Source organism: Narcine bancroftii, chromosome 2, assembly GCF_036971445.1.
Source record: "Narcine bancroftii isolate sNarBan1 chromosome 2, sNarBan1.hap1, whole genome shotgun sequence".
NCBI lineage: Eukaryota > Metazoa > Chordata > Chondrichthyes > Torpediniformes > Narcinidae > Narcine > Narcine bancroftii.
The window spans coordinates 314,460,382-314,485,464 of record NC_091470.1 but is presented as its reverse complement, the minus strand read 5'-3'; the positions used below and the strand labels follow the sequence as shown (position 1 = coordinate 314,485,464).

Here is a 25,083-nt window from a genome sequence, read left to right as displayed (position 1 = left end):
CTGTTCGGCTCCGAATCATGGGTCCTCTACCGGCATCACCTACGGCTCCTAGAATGCTTCCATCAGCACTGTCCTCAACATTCATTGGAATGACTTCATCACCAACATCGAAGTACTCGAGATGGCAGAGTCCGCAAGCATCGAATCCATGCTGCTGAAGACGGTCCAACTGCGCTGGGTGGGTCACGTCTCCAGAATGGAGGACCATCACCTTCCCAAGATCGTGTTCTATGGCGAGCTCTCCACTGGCCACCGAGACAGAGGTGCACCAAAGAAGAGGTACAAGGACTGCTTAAAGAAATCTCTTGGTGCCTGCCACATTGACCACCGCCAGTAGGCTGATATCGCCTCCAACCGTGCATCTTGGCATCTCACAGTTCGGCGGGCAGCAACCTCCTTTGAAGAAGACCACAGAGCCCACCTCACTGATAAAAGACAAAGGAGGAAAAACCCAACACCCTACCCCAACCAACCAATTTTCCCTTGCAACCACTGCAACCGTGCCTGCCTGTCCCGCATCGGATTTGTCAGTCACCAATGAGCCTGCAGCAGACGTGGACACACCCCTCCATAAATCTTCGTCTGCGAAGCCAAGGCAAAGAAAAGAATATATAAATATATCTTTAAAAGAGATTGATTGTGGGGATTTAATGTGTAGGTCATTTCACAAACAGAGTAACACTTCATAATACACATCTCATTTAAAATGCCAGAGCTTTACTGAAGCCAGTCATCCAGGTTCCGAGTGCCTTAGCCAAGACAATGAAGTTACTTTGGAAGGAATTTTAAAAAGCAGGTGCAAATGGACAGTCCACACTCAGAGGCTGATAAGATCTTTCAAAGATCGGGTTTGGAGCTCTCCAAGGAGTTCTGGTTTTGCAAAGAGAGAGAAAAAAAACAAACAGGATTTTTCTTTGAGAGAGAGAGTACAGTTCTACAGAGGCTTTTGAGGTCCCTGTTACTGCAGCAGTCAGTGAAGGTAAGGTTTATTGGAAATTTTAGATAATGTTTTTGTCTTCCCAATTTTAGCTCAAAGGTTCTAACACTAGCTAAAAGTGCCTCTTTGCCTTTTCTCACTAATTCAAGGCGGATTCTCAGTTAACTGAGATATTGAAGGAACAGCAGTATTCTTTCAGCTGTAAAAAAAACATTTGTTTTGTATTAATGTATTATCTTCATTCTATTGTCTTTTAGTTTTTCTATGCATACATATCATCTCCAAATTAGTTCCCAAACAAAGGAGTCATTTAGTTATAAAAATATTATATTTCAATTTAATATCCTGTAATTTTGCAATAGTCAATGGATTGTAAGAACAATTTAGTTTGAAGGAAATATCTTGGTTACATTGTATGATTTATCACTCTCTAAGCAGAGCTTTGCATAACCAGAACACATTGTAGGAATTTGAACCTGGAATCCATCATAACTAATTCACAGTTTGCATGATTTTCTGCTCATTCATTTTAATGGCCTGAAAGTTCTCTGCACTCACAGTTCAGGTACCCTGACCTGGGCCAGAACGGGGGTGGGGGGGGTGCAGATGGACTATTTAGCATGGGCCTACGATTTTGAGGGGCAAAGTTGGAGGGGGGGGGGGGGAAGGGACCCTTTGTTTTGCCTTGATAAAGAATATTCATATTGTAAAGATATGGTCTAATATACATATTGAATAAAATTGCTTGTCATTACTTTTGTCATTCTAGTTCTTTTATTCTGTTCTGTTACTTGTAAGTATATTATGTACACTACATATACCCATACATAAATTATATGCATTTAGCACTGATTACAAAAATACTTAATGTGCAATTTGAAATGGGGCCTACATTTCCTATCTGGTCTGGGCCTATTACCAGTTTTGCATGGGCCTGCCCTGACCTACATGGCTGAATTCCCAATGAACACATCTGTCATACAAAATCCTGCATCAAGAGTGTAATAGCACAAAACTTATAATTAGTGTGGCAAAACTCTCTTCAGCCATTGCTGTTAAAGCACAGGGATTTAGAGGAAAACTTTTGTGTAACGTGTTTAAAAAGATATTTTGAATCATCATTAAGTTATTTCTAACTTACAAAATAACATATTTAAACTCTTTACAAGATTATTTTTGTTGGCTTAAAGCAACATTTCCTTTGAGCCAATGGTTGTATAAGACCTACCAAGGTTTACAATATTTAATTCATTCTGCTTTATATAAAATTTACTCTGGAATGAAGTAAAAATATAAGTTTATGTAAATTACAAATGCTTTTTTTTAGTCAAAAATATTTGGGTTAGTTCAGGAGGTTTGCTATGGATCTGCTCAAAATATACCAAACGTAACTTTTGATTGTATTAAGATTTTAAAATCCAAATATTTAAATATAAAAAGACAGTGCTAATTTACATTTAAATGCATATTCTACATTATAATTTTCTAAATCATAAAGTAATGTGGCAGCTATATAAGACCTTGGTTTTATCCCACTTGAAATATTATGTTCAGTTCTGCTCACCTCATTACAGAAAAGATGTGAATACTATAGAGAGGCTGCAGAGGAGATTTACAAGGATGTGACCTGGATTGGAGAACATGCCTTATGAGGGTAAGTTGAGTGAAGTTGATCTTTTTCTTCTTGGAATGATGGAGGCTGAGGGGTAACATGACAGAGGTGTACAAATATTTAGAGGTATTGATCATGTGACTAGCCACAGGATTTTCTCAGGGCTGAAATGGCTGACACCGTGGGACATCGTTTTAAGGTGCTTGGGAGTAAGTACAGTAAGTAAGAGGTGGGTTTTTCGCACAGAATGGTAGATACCTGTGTCCACAGGAAAAAGGTATCTTGTGATGTCATGTATGTACCTTGACAATAAATCTGAAATCTGCACCTCAGCACCTCTACTTCCTCAGGAGATTCTGGAGGTTTGGTATGACATCGGAAACACTGGCAAATTTCTACAGATGTGTGGTGGAATGTGCCTTGGCCAACTACATCATGGTCTAGTATGAGGACACCAGTAGTTGTGAGTGTAACGCCTTGCAAAAGATAGTGGACACAGCCCAGGACAAAACAGGCAAACCCCTTCCCACCACTGAGAACATCTACGGGGAATACTGTTGTCGGAGAGCAGCAGCAATCATCAAGGTTCCACACCACCCAGCACACGCTCTGTTGTCGCTGCTACCATCTGGAAAGAGGTATAGGTGCCACAAGACTAGCACCACCAGGCTCAGGAACAGCTGCTACCCCTCCCCATTAGACTCCTCAATCAGAGACTCATTTAAGCACTCTTACTTGTGTACTTTATTGTTATTTTTCTCCTCTCTGTATTGCACAGTCAGTTGTTTATATTTGTTTACATTGTGTATACTTTTTTTTTGCACTAACAATAAGTGCACAGGAAAAAAAATAAAAAAGAATCTCAGGGTTGTATATGATGTCATGTATGTACTCTGACAATAAATCTGAAACCTGATCTGAATATTTGTCAACATGGTTCACTTGATAAAATTATCTCCTCTGCATTGCAATATTGCAGGTTGAAGTTACATTCCAGAGTAGGAGCGTTATGAACATAAAAAATTTCAGATGGTACTTCAATCTGATACTGCATTGCCAGAGATGTAATCTTTTGGCTGAGGTGGATGCAAAACATCACATAGCACTCGTTTGAAGAAGAGGAGGGAAATCATTCATTTATTTTTCCAAAAATAGACTTATTTCACATTAAATTATTTACATAAAAAGAAAACTATTCAAAGTCTCTTCACAACCATATTGTCATATCCATACATTCCCATCATTGTAGATAGTTACATATGCTCTCTATTTATACCATTGCTACCACTGTGGCACCTTATCATTACTATCCCTCCTCTGTTGCATGAGGGGCTTCCCCTCAATCTCAACCCTGCAATGCCAGTAACGGAAGGATTCTAGACAGTGGTGCTTCCCAACAGCGACCTCCGATTGGCTGTGCCAAGCTTCAGTGCATCCCTCAGCAAGTATTCCTGCAGCTTGGAATGTGTCACTTGGCTGAATTCCCGCACCGATATCTCTGTGTGCTTGTGCGAAGTCATTCGTAGTTTAAAGGATCACATACAACCTTACATATGGACATTGTGAAGAAAGCGCATCAGCACCTTTACTTCCATCGGAAACCTTGACAAACTCCTACAGATGTGTAGTGGAAAGTGCCCTGACCGGTTGCACCATGACCTGGTATAGGGGCACCAATACCTCTGAGTGAAAAGCCCTGCAAAAGGTAGTAGATACAGCCCAGTATATCACTGGCAAAACTTTCCCCACCATCTAGACAGAAATCATCAAGGATCCGTACCAGGAAAGAGGAATAGGTGGCACAAGACTCATACCACCAGATTCAGGAACAGTTGCTCCCCCTCCACATCAGACTCTGAAACAACTAATTTAAGGACTCTTACTTTGCACATTATTTAAAACTGAATATTTATATTTTTCTGTATTGCTGAATAAGTTTGTCTACACTTCTTACTTGTTTAATTTCTCCCTTTTATACTTGTATCTTTTTCCTTGAGTACAATTTTCTGCACTACTGATAAGTAGAAATTCTGCCTGGTCCGCAGGAGAAAGAATCTCAGGGTTGTATGTGATGTCTTGTATGTACTCTGACAATAAATCTGAACTTTGAAGAAGCAGAAGCAGGAGTGACTAGTTGTTCTCTCAGGCCTCCTCCACGACTCAGTAAGGGCATGGCTGATCCATTCTTGGCCTAAGCACCATTTTATGCTCCCTTCAACCCTTTAGACTCCAGGTAGTTTAAATGTCTGTCAATCTTCATCATGAATATATTCATGACTCCACCTCCACAGCCCTCTAGGTAGAAATGATCAAGTATTCATGGCACTGAGAAAAGTTCCTAGATATCTCTGAATTAAATTTAAATTTAATTTCAATAAAAATAAATGGGCATCTCTTGTTCTGAAACTACACCCCCATCATTCCAGATACCCAATTAGGAATAGCATTCATTACTTAAGCCCTCCAGTACTGGCAACATTCTTGTGAATCTTTTCTGCACACTGTTGCTTAATCACATCTTTCTTGTAACTGAGTGCCAAAAATAACATGGCTCTTGTGGTGGTACACCACCGGCCTATTGCAGGGGGCAACCTCTGTACCTGCTGGAGTGTAAGGGGACAGGACAACACCTGGCTGGCTGTCAATCAATCAGCCTGAATGGATCAAGCCCCACCCGGTCGGGTGTCAATCACCTTCTGGGCTATAAGCCTGCACTGGCCTCCCGAGGCCTCACACAGAGTTGCTGCAACCACAGCCAACCTGGCTCTGTGGAGGTCTTTGTGGATTAAAGCCTGTTGTACAGTCTTTATCTTGTGTGAGTCTGATTCTGTCTAACAGCACACCACAATTTAATCCACAAAATTTTCCCACGGCTGCCATGGAAAAGCTCCTGTGTGCAGGGAGCCTCGAAGTCAACCCACGCTACCCAGAAGGCCAGATACGCTTCGAGATCTGGCAGCACGCGGTTGAGGCAATCATCGAAGCACATGAGGGCAACATCCTGGACTCCGATCAGAAGAGTTTGGTCCTACTCCGGTCAAAGCTGGGTCCCCATGCCTTCCAGGTAACCAAAGACTGCTCCACATACAAGAGCGCAATGGATACTCTCGAGAACTTGTACAAGCCCCCCATGAATGTGGTCTGTGCAAAGTACTCCTCAACACTCAGTGCTCCTCAACGGCGCACTGAGTGAGTGGGGCACTGAAGGAGTGGGACTTCCAGCCGTTGGCTCAACAGGCTTAGGCAAAAGCAGGCGAGGAGAAAGGTAAGTGGCATTATTCACAACCCGAGCTTCATTCACCGGAGTGTGGCCCACTCCCTAAAGTTAAAGGTCCACCCCACCACCTGCTCAATTGCCCTCGCCACCAAGGATAAGACTGTTGGTTCCCTCAGGCGCTGCTCGGTCGATATAACGGTGGGAGGGGAGACTTACACAGGATTCAGGCTCCTGGTCATGCCCAAACTCTGCGCACAACTCTTGGGCCTGGATTTCCAGTGCCACCTGCAGAGTGTCACCCTTGCCTTCGGGGGGCCCCAACCTTCACTCACATTGCATAGCACGCCAACCTACCAGCCCCGGCCAACCTGCGGCCTCTCCACACCTTGTGCTAGGGTTTAAGCCAATCGCCACCAGAAGTAGGCGCTATTGCGCTACAGACAGGGACTTCATCAAGGCGGTGGTGCTGCGACTCCTGGTGGAAGGCGTTATAGAGCCCAGTAACAGCCCTTGGCGAGCCCATGTCGTGGTGGTCAAAGGGGGAAGTAAGCTGAGGATGGTTGTGGATTATAGCCAGACCATTAATCAGTACACCCAGCTGGACGACTACCCCCTGCTGAGGATTTTAGACATGGTCAATGAGATGGCCCACTACCCGGTTTTCTCCATGATTGGCGTGAAGTCGGCATACCACCAAATCCCTATCCACCTGAAGGACAAGCCCTACACCGCCTTTGAGGCAGACGGGTGCCTGTACCAGTTCTGCCGGGTTCCTTTTGAGGTCTCGAACGGGGTCTCTGTCTTCCAGCGGGAGATGGATCACATGGTAGACCGGCACAAGCTGAAGGCGATGTTCCCATATCTGGATAACGTCACTATCTGCAGCCATGACCATCAGGACCTTGATGCTAACCAGGAAACATTCCTCCAGATGACCACGGAGCTGAACCTCACTTACAACAAGGAGAAGTCTGTGTTCAGCACCACCCGCCTCGCCATCCTGGGGTACATTGTGGCCCATGGACTCGTCGGCCCAGATCTGGAAAGTATGCGCCATTAATGGAGTTACCCCTCCCCCCCATGCCAAAGGCCCTCTGCAGGTGCCTGGGCCTGTTCTCTTATTACTCGCAGTGAGAACCTCACTTCACGGACAAGGTCCACCCACTGGCCCAAGCCACAACTTTTCCCCTCCCACCTGAGGCACAGGCAGCCTTCACCCACATCAGGCAATACATCGTGGACGCCACGATGCAGGCTGTGGATGAGGACTCCCCCTTCCAGGTGGAGAGCAATTCCTCCGAGGTGGCCCTCGCTGCTACCCTCAATCAAGTGGGGTGCCCCGTCGGCTTCTTCTCCAGGGCCCTCCATGAACACCTTTTCTCATTCCCCAGGAGGTTGGTGACTGGAATGTCACTCCCAGCATGGCTCATGTCCCTGGGACCGGTGCTTCTGTGTAAGCATGTACGGACAAACAAGGCCTAAGCCCTGGTAGAGCAGATTTTCCTCCTTCATGCAAACCATAACTATGCTAACGTTAGGTTCGGCAGTGGCAAGGAGGACAACGTCTCAACCAGGGACCTGGCACCAGCAGGAGCACCCACCACACCATGCCACCCTCCAACCCAGGACAACGCTGACCGTGCATACATCCCCGTCTCCAGGCAGCTATGGGGCACGCAGGGCCTCCTTGAACACCAGGAGCCCGCTTCAGCCTTGGGAGATGAATACATCCCCCTACCCATCCAATATGACCCGCATACGTCGACCCCAGCCCCCTTGGCCACCCCTCCGCGCGGTACCACACCAGCCACACACACCCCTGCTGCCATCCCCCCCCCCCCCACTTCCCCTCTGACCAGTGACCAGGAGCCAGTCCTACGACGGTCACAGAGACCCCGGCGGCCGCCGAATCTTCTCAACCTGTATATTTTGTATGTACGTAGTGGGTGCAATTCCTTGTTACTGCCCCCCCAGGGAAATTTTAAAGAAAGTGGGTGAATGTAGTGGTACACCACCGGCCTACTGCAAGGGGAAACCTCTGTACCTGCAGGAGTGTAAGGGGACAGGACAACACCTGGCCGGCTGTCAATCAGTCGGCCTGAATGGATCAAGCCCCACCCAGTTGGGTGTCAATCACCATCCGGGATATAAGCCTGCACCGGTCTCCCGAGGCCTCACACAGAGTTGCTGCAGCCACAGCCAACCTGGATCAGTGGAAGTTTTTGTGGATTAAAGCCCGTTTTGCGGAAACTGCCAAAATGTTTGGCCTGGAAGTCAGCCTGAAGAAAACTGAGGTCCTCCATCAGCCAGCTCCCCACCATGACCACCAGCCCCCCCCCTCCCCCACATCTCCATCGGGCACACTGAACTCAAAACGGTCAACCAGTTTACCTACCTCAGCTGCACCATTTCATCTGATGCAAGGATCGACAAAGAGATAGACAACAGACTCGCCAAGGCAAATAGTGCCTTTGGAAGACTACACAAAAGAGTCTGGAAAAACAACCACCTGAAGAAACACACAAAGATCAGCGTGTACAGAGCCGTTGTCATACCCACGCTCCTGTTCGGCTCCGAATCATGGCTCCTCTATCGGCATCACCTATGGCTCCTAGAACGCTTCCATCAGCGCTGTCTCTGCTCCATCCTCAACATTCATTGGAATGACTTCATCACCAACATCGAAGTACTCGAGCTGGCAGAGTCCGCAAGCATCGAATCCATGCTGCTGAAGATGGTCCAACTGCGCTGGGTGGGTCACGTCTCCAGAATGGAGGACCATCGCCTTCCCAAGATCGTGTTCTATGGCGAGCTCTCCACTGGCCACCGAGTCAGAGGTGCACCAAAGAAGAGGTACAAGAACTGCTTAAAGAAATCTCTTGGTGCCTGCCACATTGACCACTGCCAGTGGGCTGATCTCGCCTCCAACCGTGCATCTTGGTGCCTCACAGTTTGGCGGGCAGCAACCTCCTTTGAAAAAGACCGCAGAGCCCACCTCACTGACAAAAGACAAAGGAGGAAAAACCCAACACCCAACCCCAACCCACCAATTTTCCCTTGCAACCGCTGCAACCATGCCTGCCTGTCCCGCATCGGACTTGTCAGTCACCAACGAGCCTGCAGCAGACGTGGACATACCCCTCCATAAATCTTCATCCGTGAAGCCAAGCCAAAGACAAAAGACAGTCTTTACCTTGTGTGAGTCTGATTCTGTCTAACAGCGCACTACTGCGCTACTGCCAGAGCTGTTGGAATGGCACTGCTGCCACTGGTGCGGGCCCACGGGAGTGGGAATCAGAGACACAGCACTCCTCTCAGGATTCTATTGCCCAGTCCAACTATCAACCTGTACAGGTTTTAAATAGCCTGTTAAAGGAACTGATGGTAATTTATTTTAAAATCCTGTGACTGTAGGATCTGAGCCCAAGATGATGACACCTATGTTCGGCAGCAGCCTTGAATGGTTATAGTCAGTGGGAAGCAGAGGACTGGCACAGGGCTCCAGAAAACGAGGAGATCACCCACCATTTGGGAAGGAAAAGCAGAGGAGACAACCCTAAATGAATGGTGACCACAGTGGCAGACCACTGAGTGGCTCTATGGCTGAAAAACACATAGGCAGCAGGCTGTTGGTAACTTGAGGTGAAGAACCCATGCAGACTGGGGTACTGGCAAGTTCAGTCATAGAACTCACACCAGGCTGCAGACTGCTGGAGATTGGCTCAAGACTGGCTGCAGGGGTACTAGACATTGGAACTGGGATGTGAGAGGGTGCCAAGGGTGCTGAAGACTTCCTGATCATGACGGAGGTTTAGATCTGAAGCTCAAGTTGCCGATGGTTTGAACTGAAGTCAGTGTGGCTGCAGAGGTTGCGGGAGTGCTGGAGGTGAATCCATAGACACTGGGGGGACTCTCTTTTGCTTCTCTTTCTCTGATTGTAAGAGGCACCCAGCAATTTCTGCTGATGGTGAATCTGTCTGCCTTACAGTGGACTAAAGCAAATTCATATAATATTACAGCTGTTTTATTACATGACAATAGAGGAAACATTAATCTTGAGAATTACACATAATGCCAGCCCACCAACGTATTATATACTTGTAACTTGATCTTCCAATTGTTGTACTAGTGCCCTGATTGATGAAGGCAAACATGTCAAATATGTTACCATCTTGCCTATCCACAACACCACTTTCAGGGAACTATGTACTTTTAATCCTTAGTCTCTCTGTTCTACAACACTCAGTAGGGTCCTTTCATTCACTATGTATGTCCTGTCCTGGTTTACTTCCCCAAAATACATCACTTTGCATTTGTCCAAGTTAAATTCCAACTGCCATTCCTTGACCAACCATCCCAGGTTATCTGTGGTACCTTAGACAACCTTATTCATTGTCCATACACCATCAGGTTTGGTGTCATCCACAAAGTGATCATGCTACCTATATTCTCATCCTATGGTTAATACGTCCAATAACCGCATTGGACTAGAATCAATCCCTTCAGAACACTTCAGGTCATAATCCTCCAGTGAAAAACAATCTTCCAGTACCACCTCTGTCACCTACACCAAGCCAATTTTGTATGCAATTGGCTAGTTCACTCTGGAATCTAACCATCTGTACTAACCTTTCTAAACTCCATGTAGATACTGTCCAACTACAAGCCCTCGACAATCCTCTTAGATACCTCTTCAATAAAATCAAATTTGTGAGACACAATTTCCCTCACACAAAGTCCTTGCCTTTCGAAATCTCAGTATCTCCCAGTAGTAACTTTTTCACCTGATGTTAGGCTCACCAGCCTGTAATTCTGTGGGTTGTCCTTGCAGCCCTTAAATAAAAAAAAACACTTATTCATAATGGATTCCAGCTTTTACCCAATGACAGATGTTAGGCTCACTGGCATATAAGTTTCCTTTGTTCTAAACCCTTCCTGTTGTGAAAACAATAAATCTCTGACAATTCACTATTTGATTGTTCAGAAATTCCAATGGTTCAGCATCTGGCTCACCTGGTACTCATTCTATACTCCATTATGCAAACCTGAACACACTGGGGCCTTGGTTCCCCATTATCTTTATACTCACCAGGGCTCTGGTTTTGCACCTCCTTTTATCTGACCTGGGCCCATTTTCCTACGCTCCTTTGAAACTCACCTGGTTCTATTTCCTACACTGAATTTAAACTCAAGAGTTCCATTTCAAACAATCTCTTCAAACTTAATGGGTTCACTGAAAATAGTATACTACTGCGTAACATTTTAAAAGGATGTTGGTATGTAAATAAGAATGACATCCAAAAAGACCTGCCATTCAAGTAAACTTCCATTAATCCAACCCCACCATCCACATATGTTAGATTAATGGAAGTTTAGTGTAACAGCATGACATTTGAAGTTTTCCAATCTTCCAAGCCAGCACAAGAATTTAGGGAATTCTGATAGATTTTCATCACTTCATCCTATTACCTTTGCAGTCAATTCCTTAAAGACTGTAGGTTGCAGGTCATCAGTTCAAGAGGACTTGTTAGCTTTAGCCTATTAGGTTGCCCAGAGCTTTCAGTCTGATGAACAAAATTGATTTCAAAAATTAAAGAGGAAGTCTGCAGACACTGTGATTGTAAGGCAATATGCAAAAGTGCTGTAGAAACTCAGAAGATCACGCAGCATCTACAGGAAGTAAGGGATAACTATCGTTTTAGGCCTGAGCCCGTTATCAAGGTTGCTCTAAATTCATTTCTCCTAATCATTTGATTTTATGTTGTTGTTTGGATATTTTTTTGTGCCTTCCACCAAGAAGACTAATGTAAAATCTATAATCCCAGCCATCAACCTACATCACAGTGAACAGATTACCTGATCATTGCCATGTTTCTAATATGTAATTTCTTCGGACTTGTCAGCCACAAACGAGCCTGCAGCTGACGTGGACATTTACCCCTCCATAAATCTTCGTCTGCGAAAACAAGCCAAAGAGAAGAGATATAATATAATAATATAGTATACCAGTACTATAATATTGTAATAAGTCCTATGGAGTACAACTCTGAATATCCAAAATGGTCGGGACCGGGCCTATTTTGGATTAACAATATTTTCGGATAACTGGTCATTTTTTAAAAAAAACAGCCCAGTAGCAGCCATTAAAACAGTGTTTAAACAACAAACAACAAGGGAAGGCCTTTTAAACATGAAATAATGTTTAATTATCACCAAAAAAATAGCCTGAACAAAATAAGATGGATCCAACACCAAAAACTCAGAATTCTACTTGGGGGCTTTTTCCAAAACTCCAACATTTTTTCAACCTGTGATGTTAGTTCGGCTCTGAAAAAATTTCGGATAAGTGAGGATTTATGATTGTTTCGGATATCCTCATTTATCCAGAATTTTTCAGAGGCGAACCGATGTGATTTTTGCTTCAAAATTTTTTGGATAAATGAGGACTTCTGATTTTTCTGAAATCCTTAATTATCCAAAAGAAAAATTTGGAGCTGAACAGACGTCACTTCCGGGTCCAAAAAATTTCAGATAACTGAAGATTTTGGATAATCGGCATTGGACTATATTAATATAATTCCTATATTACTGCAGCAACTACTTTTCAATAGCATTTCATTGGCTGTAAGGTTCTCTCAGATGTCCTGAAAAGGTGCTTCATGGATGCAAGTTTTTTTTTAACTGATCATTTAAAATTGTAAGGCAGGAAAAGGCTAGTCCAAAATTCAAGATGATTTAAATTAAAGTTTTTTTTTTAAATTTAGACATACAGCACGGTAACAGGCCCTTTTGGCCTGCATGCCATCCAATTATACCCAATTGTCCTACACTCCCAGTACATTTTGAAGGGTGTGAGGAAACCGGAGCACCTGGAGGAAATGAGAAGAGCGTACAAACTCCTTCCAGACAGCGTGGATTTGAACCCCGGTCCCGGTCGCTGGCTTGGTAACACTGTTGCATTGACTGCTAGGCTAACCATGCTAGGATTATATGCCCACTATTTCTCATTAACACATGCCATCCCTAACCCCACCATCTCTAACACTATAAGGCATGTAATCTTGGTCAATAAAACAGAAGATATCCAGGAGGAAATCTGATCAGTGTGGAATCAAACAAGAAAGTCTGCAGATGGTGTAATTGTAGTAAATGCACAAAATTGCTGAAGGAACTCAGAAGGTCCCAGTAGCATCCATAGAAGGCAAAGATACTAAAATAGCTAAAGTGGATGAGCAGTCAGAACAGAGTATGAAGAATTACGGGGGGGGGGGGGGGGGGGGGTACTACTATACTGAGTTTACTCTTACTTCCAAGATGGATTATTTGTTTTCAATTTTGATCCATTTTTAATCTTTTTTTATAAGTGCCTCTGAAGTGTTAAAGTACAAGTTGAGCTTATTTAATTGGACTTGTGCTTTTCACCCACAAGGTTATGAGGTCAGATCCCTCTCCAGGCATTTCGGCAACTAATCTAAACAGACACTTCAATCCCGTGCTGAGTGAATGGTGCATGATCAAAGGTGCTGACCTTCAGATGACATGTCAGATCAGATGCCTTTTCAGATGGATGCAATGTATCTGACACCAGTGAAAAATGGACTGGTTCTCCCATGAACAGGGTCCAACACCATCAATTTATCATTCATCTGTAAGTGATTAATATTGGAGAAGGTAAATTGTTGGAGAAATTCGTGGGAATTAAAAGCCTGGACCTTCATCTTTTTTCCTAGCTTTCTAAAAGAGGTAACTGTAGCATGAATATGTTGGTAGTGACTTTTTAATTTTTTTTAAATTTAGACATACAACATGGTAACAGGCCTTTTTGGCACATGAGCCAGTGCTGCCCAAATGCATCCAATTAACTTACAACCCCGCTACGTTTTGATGGATGTGAGGAAACCAGAGCACCCAAAGGAAACCCATGCAGACATGAAGAGAACATACAAACTCCTTACAGACAGTACCGGCTTCAAACCCCAGTCTCAATCGCTGGTGCTGTAACAGCATTGCGCCACCTACCAGATTTGTGATTAGTGCCAGTTGATTTAAATGTAATATTTTTTTCTGGAAAAGTGGCAATATAAATAAAGGAAACTACTGGCTAGTTAACTCAGTTAGCTTTATAACAACCTTGGAAAATTGCTATTATTCATTCTTGAGGGTGACAAGTCATTTCAAAGTGTATAATATAATTAGTAGTTTTGGTATAAGGAAGGCTTTTAATGCCATTATGGACACTTTACCAAACATTTTCTGCCTTCAATCCTAGGATTCAAACTTTATGGCATGAAAGAAGATCAAGATAAGAAGAAGGCATGATAAGAATGTTTCACATGAGCACTTGAATGAAAAGACTTTACGATGGTCAGACAGTAAGTGTCAATCAGTGAAATGGTAAAACTTGTCTAAACATTTATTTTAATTTTTTTTTCAGAATGAGAATTCATTGTCATGAACAAGTCATGAAATTTAAAGTTTTGTGGCAACATCACAGTGCAAACATTCATATTATGAACCATCTTTACAACACTAATATGTAAAAAAAAAGTAGTGGACGAAAAGTAAGGCGGTGCCTTTGGTTAATGATTATTCAGGAATCTGATGGCAATGGGGAAGAAGCTATCCTTGTGCCATTGAGTGCTTGTCTTTAGGCTCCTGTACCTCCTTCCCAATGGTAGCAGAATGAAGAGGCCATGGCCTGGGTGGAGGAGGTCTTTGAGGATAGCGGCTGCTTTTTTAACATGCTTCCTCTTGTAGATGTCCTCGAAGGAGTGAAGTCTGTGTTGTCGCAGGCTGAGTTAACAACCCTCTGGAGTTTATTCTTATTCTGAGATTTGGTGCCTCCATATCAGATAGTGATTCAACCACCCAGAATTCTCTCCACAGTACACCTGTAGAAGTTTACGAGAATCTTTGGTGACTTCTTAAATCTCCTCAAGTATAGCCGCTGGTGGGCCTTCTTTGTGATTGCATCAACATGGGAGATTCCCGGACAGATCCTTGAAGATGCTGATGCCCAGGAATTTGAAGTTCTTGACCCTCTCCACAACTGAGCCCTTGATGAGGACTGGGTCATGTTTCCCTGACTCCCTCCTGAATTCAGATACAGCATGGCTACAGGCCCATGAGCCTGCACCATCCAAATACACTCACGCAACCAAAGAAACTACTAACCCTGTGCTTCTTTGAAATGTGGGAGGAAAATAGAGCACCCAGAGGGAACCCACACAGGCATGGGGAGAATGAACAAACTCCTATCAGATAGTGCTAGATTTAAACCTGAGTTGCTGGCACTAACTCCTACACCAACCATGCCACCTATACATCTGGTTCTGAAGTATCTAATAGAATGTTAGCCTTGAGATTGTTGAAGATTGTTCATGGATAGATGCATGGGCAGTAATGTTGAATTTGACTGTTAATTCAGAATTGATATTGTTCAGATAAAGTACTTGTTAATAAATGGCCATTGAAATAGTTTGGTTATATATTTATGCCAGAGCTTTTCCTTTTCCTTCTCATCCTTTAAGATAGCTTCCTTCCTTTTCCAGGCCTATAATACTACTTTATTTATAGTTCCTTTTACAGATCAAAATAGTGCAGGATATAGAAAACCATAATTAAATTCAGACAGCCTTTTAGAATTGTTCTAGTTAATCATCATTTAAAATTACTGAGTGGTTGAGAAGCCATTAATCTAACAAACTAGCAATTTAGCTAAGGCAAAATCATTTATATTCATTTCAGAATTGGTTGGCATGGTTATGTTTCAAAATTACAAAGGATTGCTAACTTATTAAAGCATAATTCTCAATCTGTAAACTACAAAACTGAGCAATCCTGAAACTATTAGTATGTTTTGGTTTGCATTATAAAGTTTAGCAATTTTTTTGTGTTTTCCTTGGTGTGAATTTCAATGGAAGATCTCCAGGCCAACAACTATAAGTCTTCTCATTGGATCTTTAGCATGGAAGCAGCATAGAAATGGCCACCACCATCACTCCACCAACACATACTGAACCATAGATGCCTTAAATCATTTTTACGATTGTGCAGTCCATCTAAGGACCTATCTGTTCCCAAAGGTTCAATTTCCTATGAAAAACAAATCTATATTTTGTTTTATTAACACTTAATCTTGAAGTAATAATTGCATCTTGATGTAACCAAATTTAAAAAAAATCCTTTCATTTATATTTGGTTGTAACATTTTTTAGGATAAAAATGGAAAATTATGGTCTGATTTTTGACTCAATCCAGCCACATGAAACTGCCATTAGGCTACAAAACAAAAATCACACTGGTTTTAACCCTTTTAAAGCTCCAGAATGTCTTGTGAATATAATGACATTGAATTGATACATTAGCTCAGATTCCCTCTCATCAGCATTTCCTGTTCTTATTTCAAATGATCAGCTTCTGCAATTTTTTTGTCTTTCAATTGCAAGAACTCACTGTTACTTGGCTGGGTTACTTCATAAGCCACCAAACAGTGGAAAAGAAACGAACAAAAAGGATATATAAAACTAGAGAAATGTGCAGGAACAATGGAATCTTAATAGTTGGATTTAAATGTCCAGAGACAATATTGGGTAAATGTGCTAAGTCCAACAGAGAAAAATTCTGACAGCTGCCTGTTGTTTTCCATGAATGCTGAACTCCTCCAGCATTTTAATGTATCTCTAGGTTCGAGTTTCAAGATCAACATATTTCAATAAATGCAAAATGTTTTTGGTGGTCAATAATCTTACTTCTGAATCAAAAGATTGTATGGTTTGAAGGACTCACAAAATATATTAAATATTTGGAAAGAAAACATTTAAAAATGATCGTGGACTATAAGAATAACTCTTTCAGAAATCAGGTTCTGTTGCATTGAGTTAAATGATTTGTTCTATAAAATTAAATAATTCAGCTCCCATGTTCTAGGAAACAGATCAAAAGAGTATTGTTGGCACCAAATGGTAGAGTTAGACTCAACATGCAAATGTGTGCAGTAAGATAAGTTTTTAAGTATCTTTGTATCACAAAGAAGGTATGGCTTTTATTCTAAGTATTCTGCATCAATAATAATAATCATGGTATAGCAAGCAAGTCAGTCAGAAAATCAGAATTTATTGTCATGAACAAGTCATGGAATTCAGGATTTGCTGCAGCATCATAGAGCAAACATTCATATTATAACCATCTTACGACATCACTATATATAAAAAAAATAGTAGTTCTATTGCTACCAAAATAGAAAAGTAAGGCAGTATCTTTGGTTCAATGATTATTCAGGAATTTGATGGTGGCGGGGAAGAAACTGTCCTTGTGCCACTGAGTGCTCGTCTTTAGGCTCCTGTACCTTTTTCATGACAGTACCAGAGTGAAGAGGGCATGGCCTGGGTGGTGGGGGTCTTTGAGGATAGAGGCTGCTTTTTTAAGACACCACTTCATGTAGATGTCCTTGATGGAGTGAAGTCTGGTGCCTGTGATGTTGCAAGCCAAGTTAACAATCATCTTGTCCTGAGAGTTGCACCTCCATAAAAAGCTCTGATGCAACCAGCCAGAATGCTTTCCACGTAGAAGTTTTGGAGAGTTTTTGGTGATGTACCAAATATCCTCAGACATCTCACAAAGTAAGGCCGCTGGCAGGTCTTCTTTGTGATTGCATCAATATGGAGGCTCCAGGACAGATCCTCGGAGATGTTGATGCTCAGGAATTTCAAGTTCTTCACCCTCTCCACAACTGAGTCCTCGATAAGGACTGGGTCATGTTCCCCTGACTTCCTTCTGAAGGAGGGAATTCAATGTTCAAATCCCATCCTTGCAACATGTTAAACTGAATTTAATTTTGTTTCTAGCACAACATATATGACCTTGGTACCAAATGGTGTTGTAAAACCCAATCTCTTCTCTAATACAATTCTTGCATATCTAATCACCACATGATGACAACACTGCAACATGATATATCAAAATCTGATAAACTGATGATTTTGCCATTCCCCTGTGGAAAATAACTGACTTTCTCAGTGCAAGTGCTGAAATGAAGCTGACTTACAGTAAATGTTTGCCTTGGAGTGCAATAATCTTGGCTGGACTATGGTACTAAATATTGAATATATGCTTCACTGCCCATGCTCATCAATGGGATATTGAAAAAGAGCTACCTTCATTAAAAAAGTAAAAATTAACATGAAATCCAAAAAACATGTGCCTGCAGACAATAAACCCTGCACTAAGGAAAATATTCCAATCCTGTGATCTCTACACTTCCAGGTCTCTGGCAATGAAATTTTTGATGATCTTTATGCAATAATTACTGCAATTGGATTTGACTCCTTTCTTGAAGATGTTCATGATTATATCTTTCGGACCATGACACATTATTTTCTTCCTAAATACTGAGGGTGCAGGGGAGATTTACCAGGATGTTGCCTGGAAAACAAGTCTTATGAGGCAAGGTTAGCAAAGCTGGGTCTTTTCTCTTTAGAGCATAGAAGGATGAGGGGAGACTTGATAGAGGTCTACAAGATTATGAGAGGCATAGATAGGGTGGACAGCCAGCACCTGCTTCCCAGGGCAAGATCAGCAAACACCAGAGGACGTATGTATAGAGTTAAGGGAAGGAAGATTAGGGGAAATATCAGGGGTAAGTTTTTTTTTACACAGAATTCCTTGCCAGGGATGGTGGTGGAGTCTGTAACATTGGGGCATTTAAGAGTCTCTTAGTCAGACACATGGGTGAAAGAAAATAGAGGATTTTGGGCTAGGGAGGGTTTAGTACTTTTTTTTAAAGGAAGAAATATATGGATTACCGCAAAATCGAGGCCGAAGGTCCTATACTATGCTATATTGTTCTATGTACTGCAGATGAGTTGGTGAATTTATTATTGATGTTCCTGTTTGCCAGTTTTAGAACTTCATCGGGTTCCCCTCTGGTTCTAAGGACTTGTTCATGATCTTTTCAACATCATTTATAGGCTGGATCAAATAGATAGCCATGTTATGATTCAAAATTCCTTTATTGTCATAAAAAGCAAACAGTGATAACATTAGTTTCACCCAGTGCCCCTTACAGTATGAGAGAAAGAGAAGTAAAAGAGAGGCCCCCAGAGTTTATCCGTGGATTCGCTCCAGGACTCCCACAGCCTCTGTAGCCGCATAGACTCCTGTTTGATCAATCAGCAACCCGAGCTCAAGATCCAAACCTTCAGCACGATCAGGAAGCTTTCAGAGCCTGAGGCCCTTTGCGAGCTCTTCTTGCCCTCATCACCCATATTGTATTGCCAGCTCCAATACTTGGTTCCGATGATCCAGTCTCCATCTGCCCACAGCTCATGTGGATCCCCCATTCGCAATTTGCCTGCAGCCTGTGTGCGGCCCCTCATTTATGGACTTAAATAACATTCTGGAGTAGTTTTGTGGAGTTTACTGGATAGAAGGAGTTAACTGCCTTTCTGTCCTGGTTACATTCAATTTTGTGCTTGGGTCCCAGTGGCATTTCAGCTTTAGATAGCCTTGAGAGTTTGAAAGAATTTATTCATGTTTTGGTTCTTAGCATATTATTGGACCTCCTGTGATATTTCCAATAACCATTTGTTCTTCAGATTATAGTTTCTGCTGGACTGCCAATTCCAAGTGCCGATACTTAAAAGGAAATGGTTGATTATTAATGACTTTACCACCGCAGGAAATAGTCTTTCAGTGATTTCAAAATTATACCCTTTTTTACAAAATCATATTACAACATAGAAACACAGAAATAAGGTGCAAAAGTAGGCTATTGACCCCTTCAGTCCTGCTCCACCATTCAATTTGATCATGGCTGATTTTCCATATTCAGAGCCATGTCCAGTACTGAGGTGCATTGTAATTTCTTCCCTCAGAATGTAGTGAAATTCTGGAATTCTTTGTCCTGGAGGCCACATAATACAATACTGCACAGGAACAGACCCGTCAGCCTACCATCTGTGTACAGACCATGATGCCAAATTAAACTACAGTATTACTATCTGCCTGCATCTGCTCCATTTTCTTTTGTTCCCTGCCTGTTCAGGTGTCAGTCTAAATTGTCTCTTAAGCATTGCTATAATATCTGCTTCTATCAATTCCTCTTGCAGCATGTTCCAGGACTACAACTCAGTGTAAAAAAACATGCCTTGCAAATTTCCTTTAAATTTGACAGTTCTGCCATGGAAAAAAGATTCTAACTCTTTACCCTTCCATACATATATATATCTTTTATCATTTTAAATACTTCAGTCTTGAAGTATTCTGACTCAAAATTTTGACTGTTCTTTTTGTCCACTGATGCTGCTTGACCCAACAGATTGTTTCTCCAGCAGATTGTTTCCTTGCCCTAAATTTCAGCATCTGCAGTCTCTTGTATGTCTGCATTTTCTTCCAAGTCATTTATTTATTATAAACTACAGATGTTCAAACATCAATCCCAGTATCTGAGGAGTTGTGGAGGCTTTGGTAGTGATCTTTCAAGAATCACCACTGGTTACAGATATCCAGTCAGAAAAACACCTCTCGACCATTTCCGTCTGTGTTCTATGACCAAGCCAATTTTGGATCTAATTTACAAACTCACCATGGATCCCATATGACCTAATCTCCTGTCAAAGTCAGCATAAAAGCAACAGAGAGGGCATACAATACAGTCAAAAGTAGTTAGAAGTTAGAGGATTGGGATGCTTTTGAATACCATCAGAAGGCATCTAAAAGACAATGAGAGAACAGATGAAATTCCAAGGTAAGCTAGACAGTAACATAAAAGGTGATGTGAAAAGTTTTTTTTTCTGTTATATAATGAGCAAAAGGGAAGTGAGGGTGGGCACGGGACTGCTTGAAAATGATACTGGGGAGATATTAAATGTGGGTGAGCCCAATGAGTATTTTGCATCATTTTTAACTGTGAAGATGGCAGCCCATCAAATGTTCAAGAGTGTCAAGGGGCAGAAATGGGTGTAGTTGATGTTAAGAAGGAGAAGATACAGGGAAGTTAAAAATTTTGAAGATGAATAAATTACCTGGACTAGATGGACTATATCCCAGTAGCTGAGGAGTTGTGGAGGCTTTGGTAGTGATCTTTCAAGAATCACTGGATTCCAAAATGGTTCTGGAGGACTGAAAAGTTGCAAATGCCACCCCTTTTAAGAAGGGAGGGAGGTAAAAGGCAAGAAATTATAGGGCAGTTTGCCTGACTTTGGTGGTTGGCAAGATGTTAGAATCTATGATCAAGGATGAGGTTGCAGGATACTTGGAGGCACATGGTCAGATATGCTGAAGTCAGCTTGATTTCCTCAAGGGGAATCTTGCTTGATAAATCTGTTGGAATTTTTTGAAGAGATAACAGGAAGGACAGGCAAAGGACAGTCCGTGGATGTAGCAAACATGACAAGGTGCCACACATGAGGCTGGTACACTGGATAAGAGCCCATGTATTACTGGAAAGACATTAAAATAGATAGAAGGTTGAGTTACTGGCAGGAGGTAGAGAATGGATATAAAACTGGCCTTTTCTGGTTGGCTGCCGGTGACCACTGGTGTTCCACAGGGCTCGGTGCTGAGACTGCTTCTTTTCACCTTATATATCAATGATGGAAGTGATGGCTTTGTGGTCAAATTTGTGAATGATATAAAAATAGGAAGTGTGGCAGGTAGTGTTGAGGAAGCACTGAGTCTGCAGAAGGACTGAGACAGGTTAGGAGCATGGGCAAGAAAATGACACATGGAATACATATTCAAGCACTTTGGTGGGAGGAATGAAGCAAAGCCTATTTTCTAAAGAAGCAATGAGTCACTGGCTTCACTTGGAGGGGTGCAGGGGGTACGGACCACTCTGGGTGACACCGTCAGAGGGGGTGACACCAAAATAACTGTTTATAAAATGTGTGCAGTGTTTCAGCAGAAATTTATTATATTTTATAAAAATATCCCCGTAGTTAATTATGACAACAAAAACTTTTTTTTGTAAGCCCAGCTTACATGCATCAGTATACCTACAAGGCTAAAATTCTATGCTAATTTACTTTTTGAATCTTCTGATTCACTCCGGTCAGAGTTGTCATTATTACCCAATTACAATGTAGCGCATGCTACACGTACGCACTGTTGTTTTTGTTGTTGCTGCTGGTATTTTTAAAGTCGCTGCTTTTGTCAAAATTTATGGTGCTGTGTGTTACAATATTGTACTTTGTATTTTGTATTTGTGCACCTATATCAATCATATATCAATCAATCATATTTTTTTGAGAATGAAGTAGCATGATATTGTAATTTAAAGGTGTGTAATTTTAATTTTGCTAGTTGTTTATCTCACTTCTATTACCATTAAATTCAGTGATATATGGGAATTGTGATTTACAAGTAACATTAGTGTAAAAAAAATCACTAAGGATTCTGTATGGTCTGGGGGGGGGGGTGAGGGGGTGGGGTGGAAGGAATGACACCATGAATTACCGCAGTGGGTGAGACTAACCCTAGTGACGCCACTGAATGAGTTCAGAAATCGGGACTTGGGAGTCCTTGTGAAAGATTCCTTTAAAGTTAACTTGCATGTAGGCAGAAGCCACATGCAATTACAGAATTTATTTCAAGGGGGATAGAATGTAAAAGCAGAGATGTAATGTTGAGACATAATACGGCATTGGTCAAACCATACTTGGAGTACTGAAAGCAATTTTAGGCTCCTTATCTAAGGAAGGATGTGATGCCATTTGAAAGGCTTCAAAGGAGGTTCCCAACAATGATCCCTGGAATGATAAGATGATCGTATGAGGAAAGTTTGATGGCTCTGGGACTCCCTGGGGTTTAGAAGAATGTGGGGTGAATCTTATTGAAAACTATTAAAACACTGAAAATCTTGGCTAGAGTGGATGTAGAGAGGTTGTTGCCTGTGGTGAGGGCGTTTGGAAGCAGCTAAAAACATGTCCCTTGAGAACAGAGATAAGGAATTTCTTGACCCAGAGAATGGTGAATCTATGGAGTTCATTACTGTGGATGCCAAGTCCCTGGGTATATTTAAGAGAGAGGAAGGTAGATTCTTGATTAGGAGGGGAATGGAGAGTTAGCTAGAGAAGGCAGGAGAATGGGTTTTAAAAATATTGTAAATCAGCTATGATGAATGGTAGGTTGGACTCCATGGGGTGAATGCACTCCTGTGTCTGATGACCATTCCAGGAATCAGATTGTTAAACCTACACATGCCTTTCTCCATTTGATAGGGGGATATCATTGTAATCTAAAGTGAAAGAGATGGATTTGCAATATAAAAAGCTAAGGAACCAGTTGTACTTATTTGCAATGCAACACATTGGCAGGGAATTCTAACATACTTTCCCACATCTTGTTTATTTTTTTAATTTTCCTCTTGACCATTTCAAAAGTTCGTTAATCACACCAGAGGAGCAGGAGGAATGTTTCAGCAAGGGAATGACGTTTTGTACTTTGAATCCAAATGAAAACCAGATTTTTGTTACGTTGATTTCTCTTAGGAGTCACGTAATGTGTAACACGATCGGGACGCATCCGTTGGTATTCGCCCTAAGCATCACCTGAAGCCGTAGCGGAATGTGTGTGCATCCCCACTGTAAACAAATGCTGGGAGATCAGGCAGATGATGAAAACATGTGCTAGAGGAAAGTTTGCAGGCTGGGTACTTCCTTTTACGTTTTACATTTTTGTGGTCTGATTGTAGCCAGTGGACTAAATCCTCCACTTAAAAAACTTTCAAAGATTCAGACACTTTGTTTGAGCGGCTTGTAATCGGACAGAGCGAGTGTGCCGGTCCTTCCATGACCTGTGGATGATCCGAACCTGGTTTTAAATCTTTCCCCCCCCCACCTCTTTTTTTTTAATGTCTCCAATAGAAATACCAAGGATATGTAATGGGGAAGTTCTGAAATCCTAGTTTCTCGGTGGCAGCACATTGATATCTATTCCAAATTCCAGGATGAGAAGTACCAAGGAAAATTAAAAGAGTTTTATTTTTCCAAAGCTGTATTTTCCCCCTTTTTGAGCCTCTTCGCCCACGAAATGAAAGGTAGGCTCGAAGTTAGAGCTAAATGTTATCGTATTAACAGGTTTAATATTCTATGTGAATCGATATTATTTCGATGTATATTGACATTTCGTTGCATGCTTTCTTCGTTTGATACTGTTTCAAAGCAGAAACTATTTATTTTCATGATCGAATTACTTTTCTCAAAATTGACAATCGTTACAATGACATGCATAGCACAAATAGTTTATTTTTAAAAAAATCTAAGTTCTATTTAATCGTGATTTAACTTGTGCTACTTGGTGACACACCGGATCGACGCTGCTTTCTGTTGTTTATGTGCGACTACTGCAGAGGAGAATGCTTTCTTAGAAATGTTCCAAAACTTTGCCAACATGAATAATGATAGATCCGTTTTCCTAATCCAAAATCTCTACATCTCTCCAGTCATCTTGTTTACATTCTGAAAGCAAGAATTTTGACCTCGGTGTATGCAATGTCTTTTAATTTGCTTTCCCTAAAAAAAATAACATCTGGTAGTGATTTTGTGGCAGCGGGAGGAGAACTGATTTACTTGCTGGTTGGAGTGACTTCTAAAACTTTCTAGGAAATGGAACAAGCAGACATCACCGAAGAAATCTTTTTATGATTTTGCATATTCACAAAAGTGATCGCAGTTATCCACCAACCTCTGTGTGTTCCCTCAACAGCAACGTCCATTTATATGGAACTTTGACGATAACAAAACATCTCAATACACTGGTACCAAGCAGTATGGTCAAGGTTCAACAGTGAGCCCCATCAGGAGATATGTGAATAGAAGAGCTGATTAAGAAGGCCGTTTTAGGAAATGTTTTAAAGTAGGAAGGGATCTTAGAGATTCTGCATCTTAAGATGTGGACCAATAGTGGGGTGGAAGAAGACACCAAACGTAGCCAATCTGAGTTTTCTGAGGACACTCAGATAAGCAAATTGTGCGGAGGATGCAGAGATAGAGATAGGTTAAGTGAGTGCGCAATGGCCGGGCAGATAGAATACAGGTTGTATCTCTTTAATCCAGTGAGGGTGGGACCTGGCCATTGCCAGACCACAAAAATGTGGGAAAACAGAAATTGACCCCTAAAGAAATGCTCTAGCACCATCTTCTGCACCACTTGGTCTCTTGGATGACATCCTGAAGGGCTAAAATGTAGCTGAATATAAGAAATTAACAGGACTGTATCACCAAAACATTCTGCAGCAGGGTAAACACATTTTGGAGCATTAGTGCTGCTAACAGCGCTGCTCTGGTGGCAGATCCACAAACTAATGGCGGCAGATTC

General features: G+C 42.0%; 1 protein-coding gene across 2 annotated transcripts in view; it reads left to right on the top strand.

The window, feature by feature from the left end:
* Nucleotides 1-25,083, top strand: part of colec12 (collectin sub-family member 12) — a 214,465-nt gene that overhangs the window by 23,330 nt on the left and 166,052 nt on the right. Inside the window, exons 2-3 of one of the 2 annotated variants that reach the window (XM_069921713.1) lie at nt 2,512-2,591; nt 14,036-14,138. Coding sequence is in view for 1 of the 2 variants with exons in the window: in XM_069921712.1 (XP_069777813.1) it covers nt 23,797-23,803 (7 nt within the window). In the remaining variant the exon portion in view is untranslated. Of the gene's footprint in view, nt 1-2,511; nt 2,592-14,035; nt 14,139-23,530; nt 23,804-25,083 lie in introns of those variants that run through there. The other variant, XM_069921712.1, reaches the window with a different exon arrangement.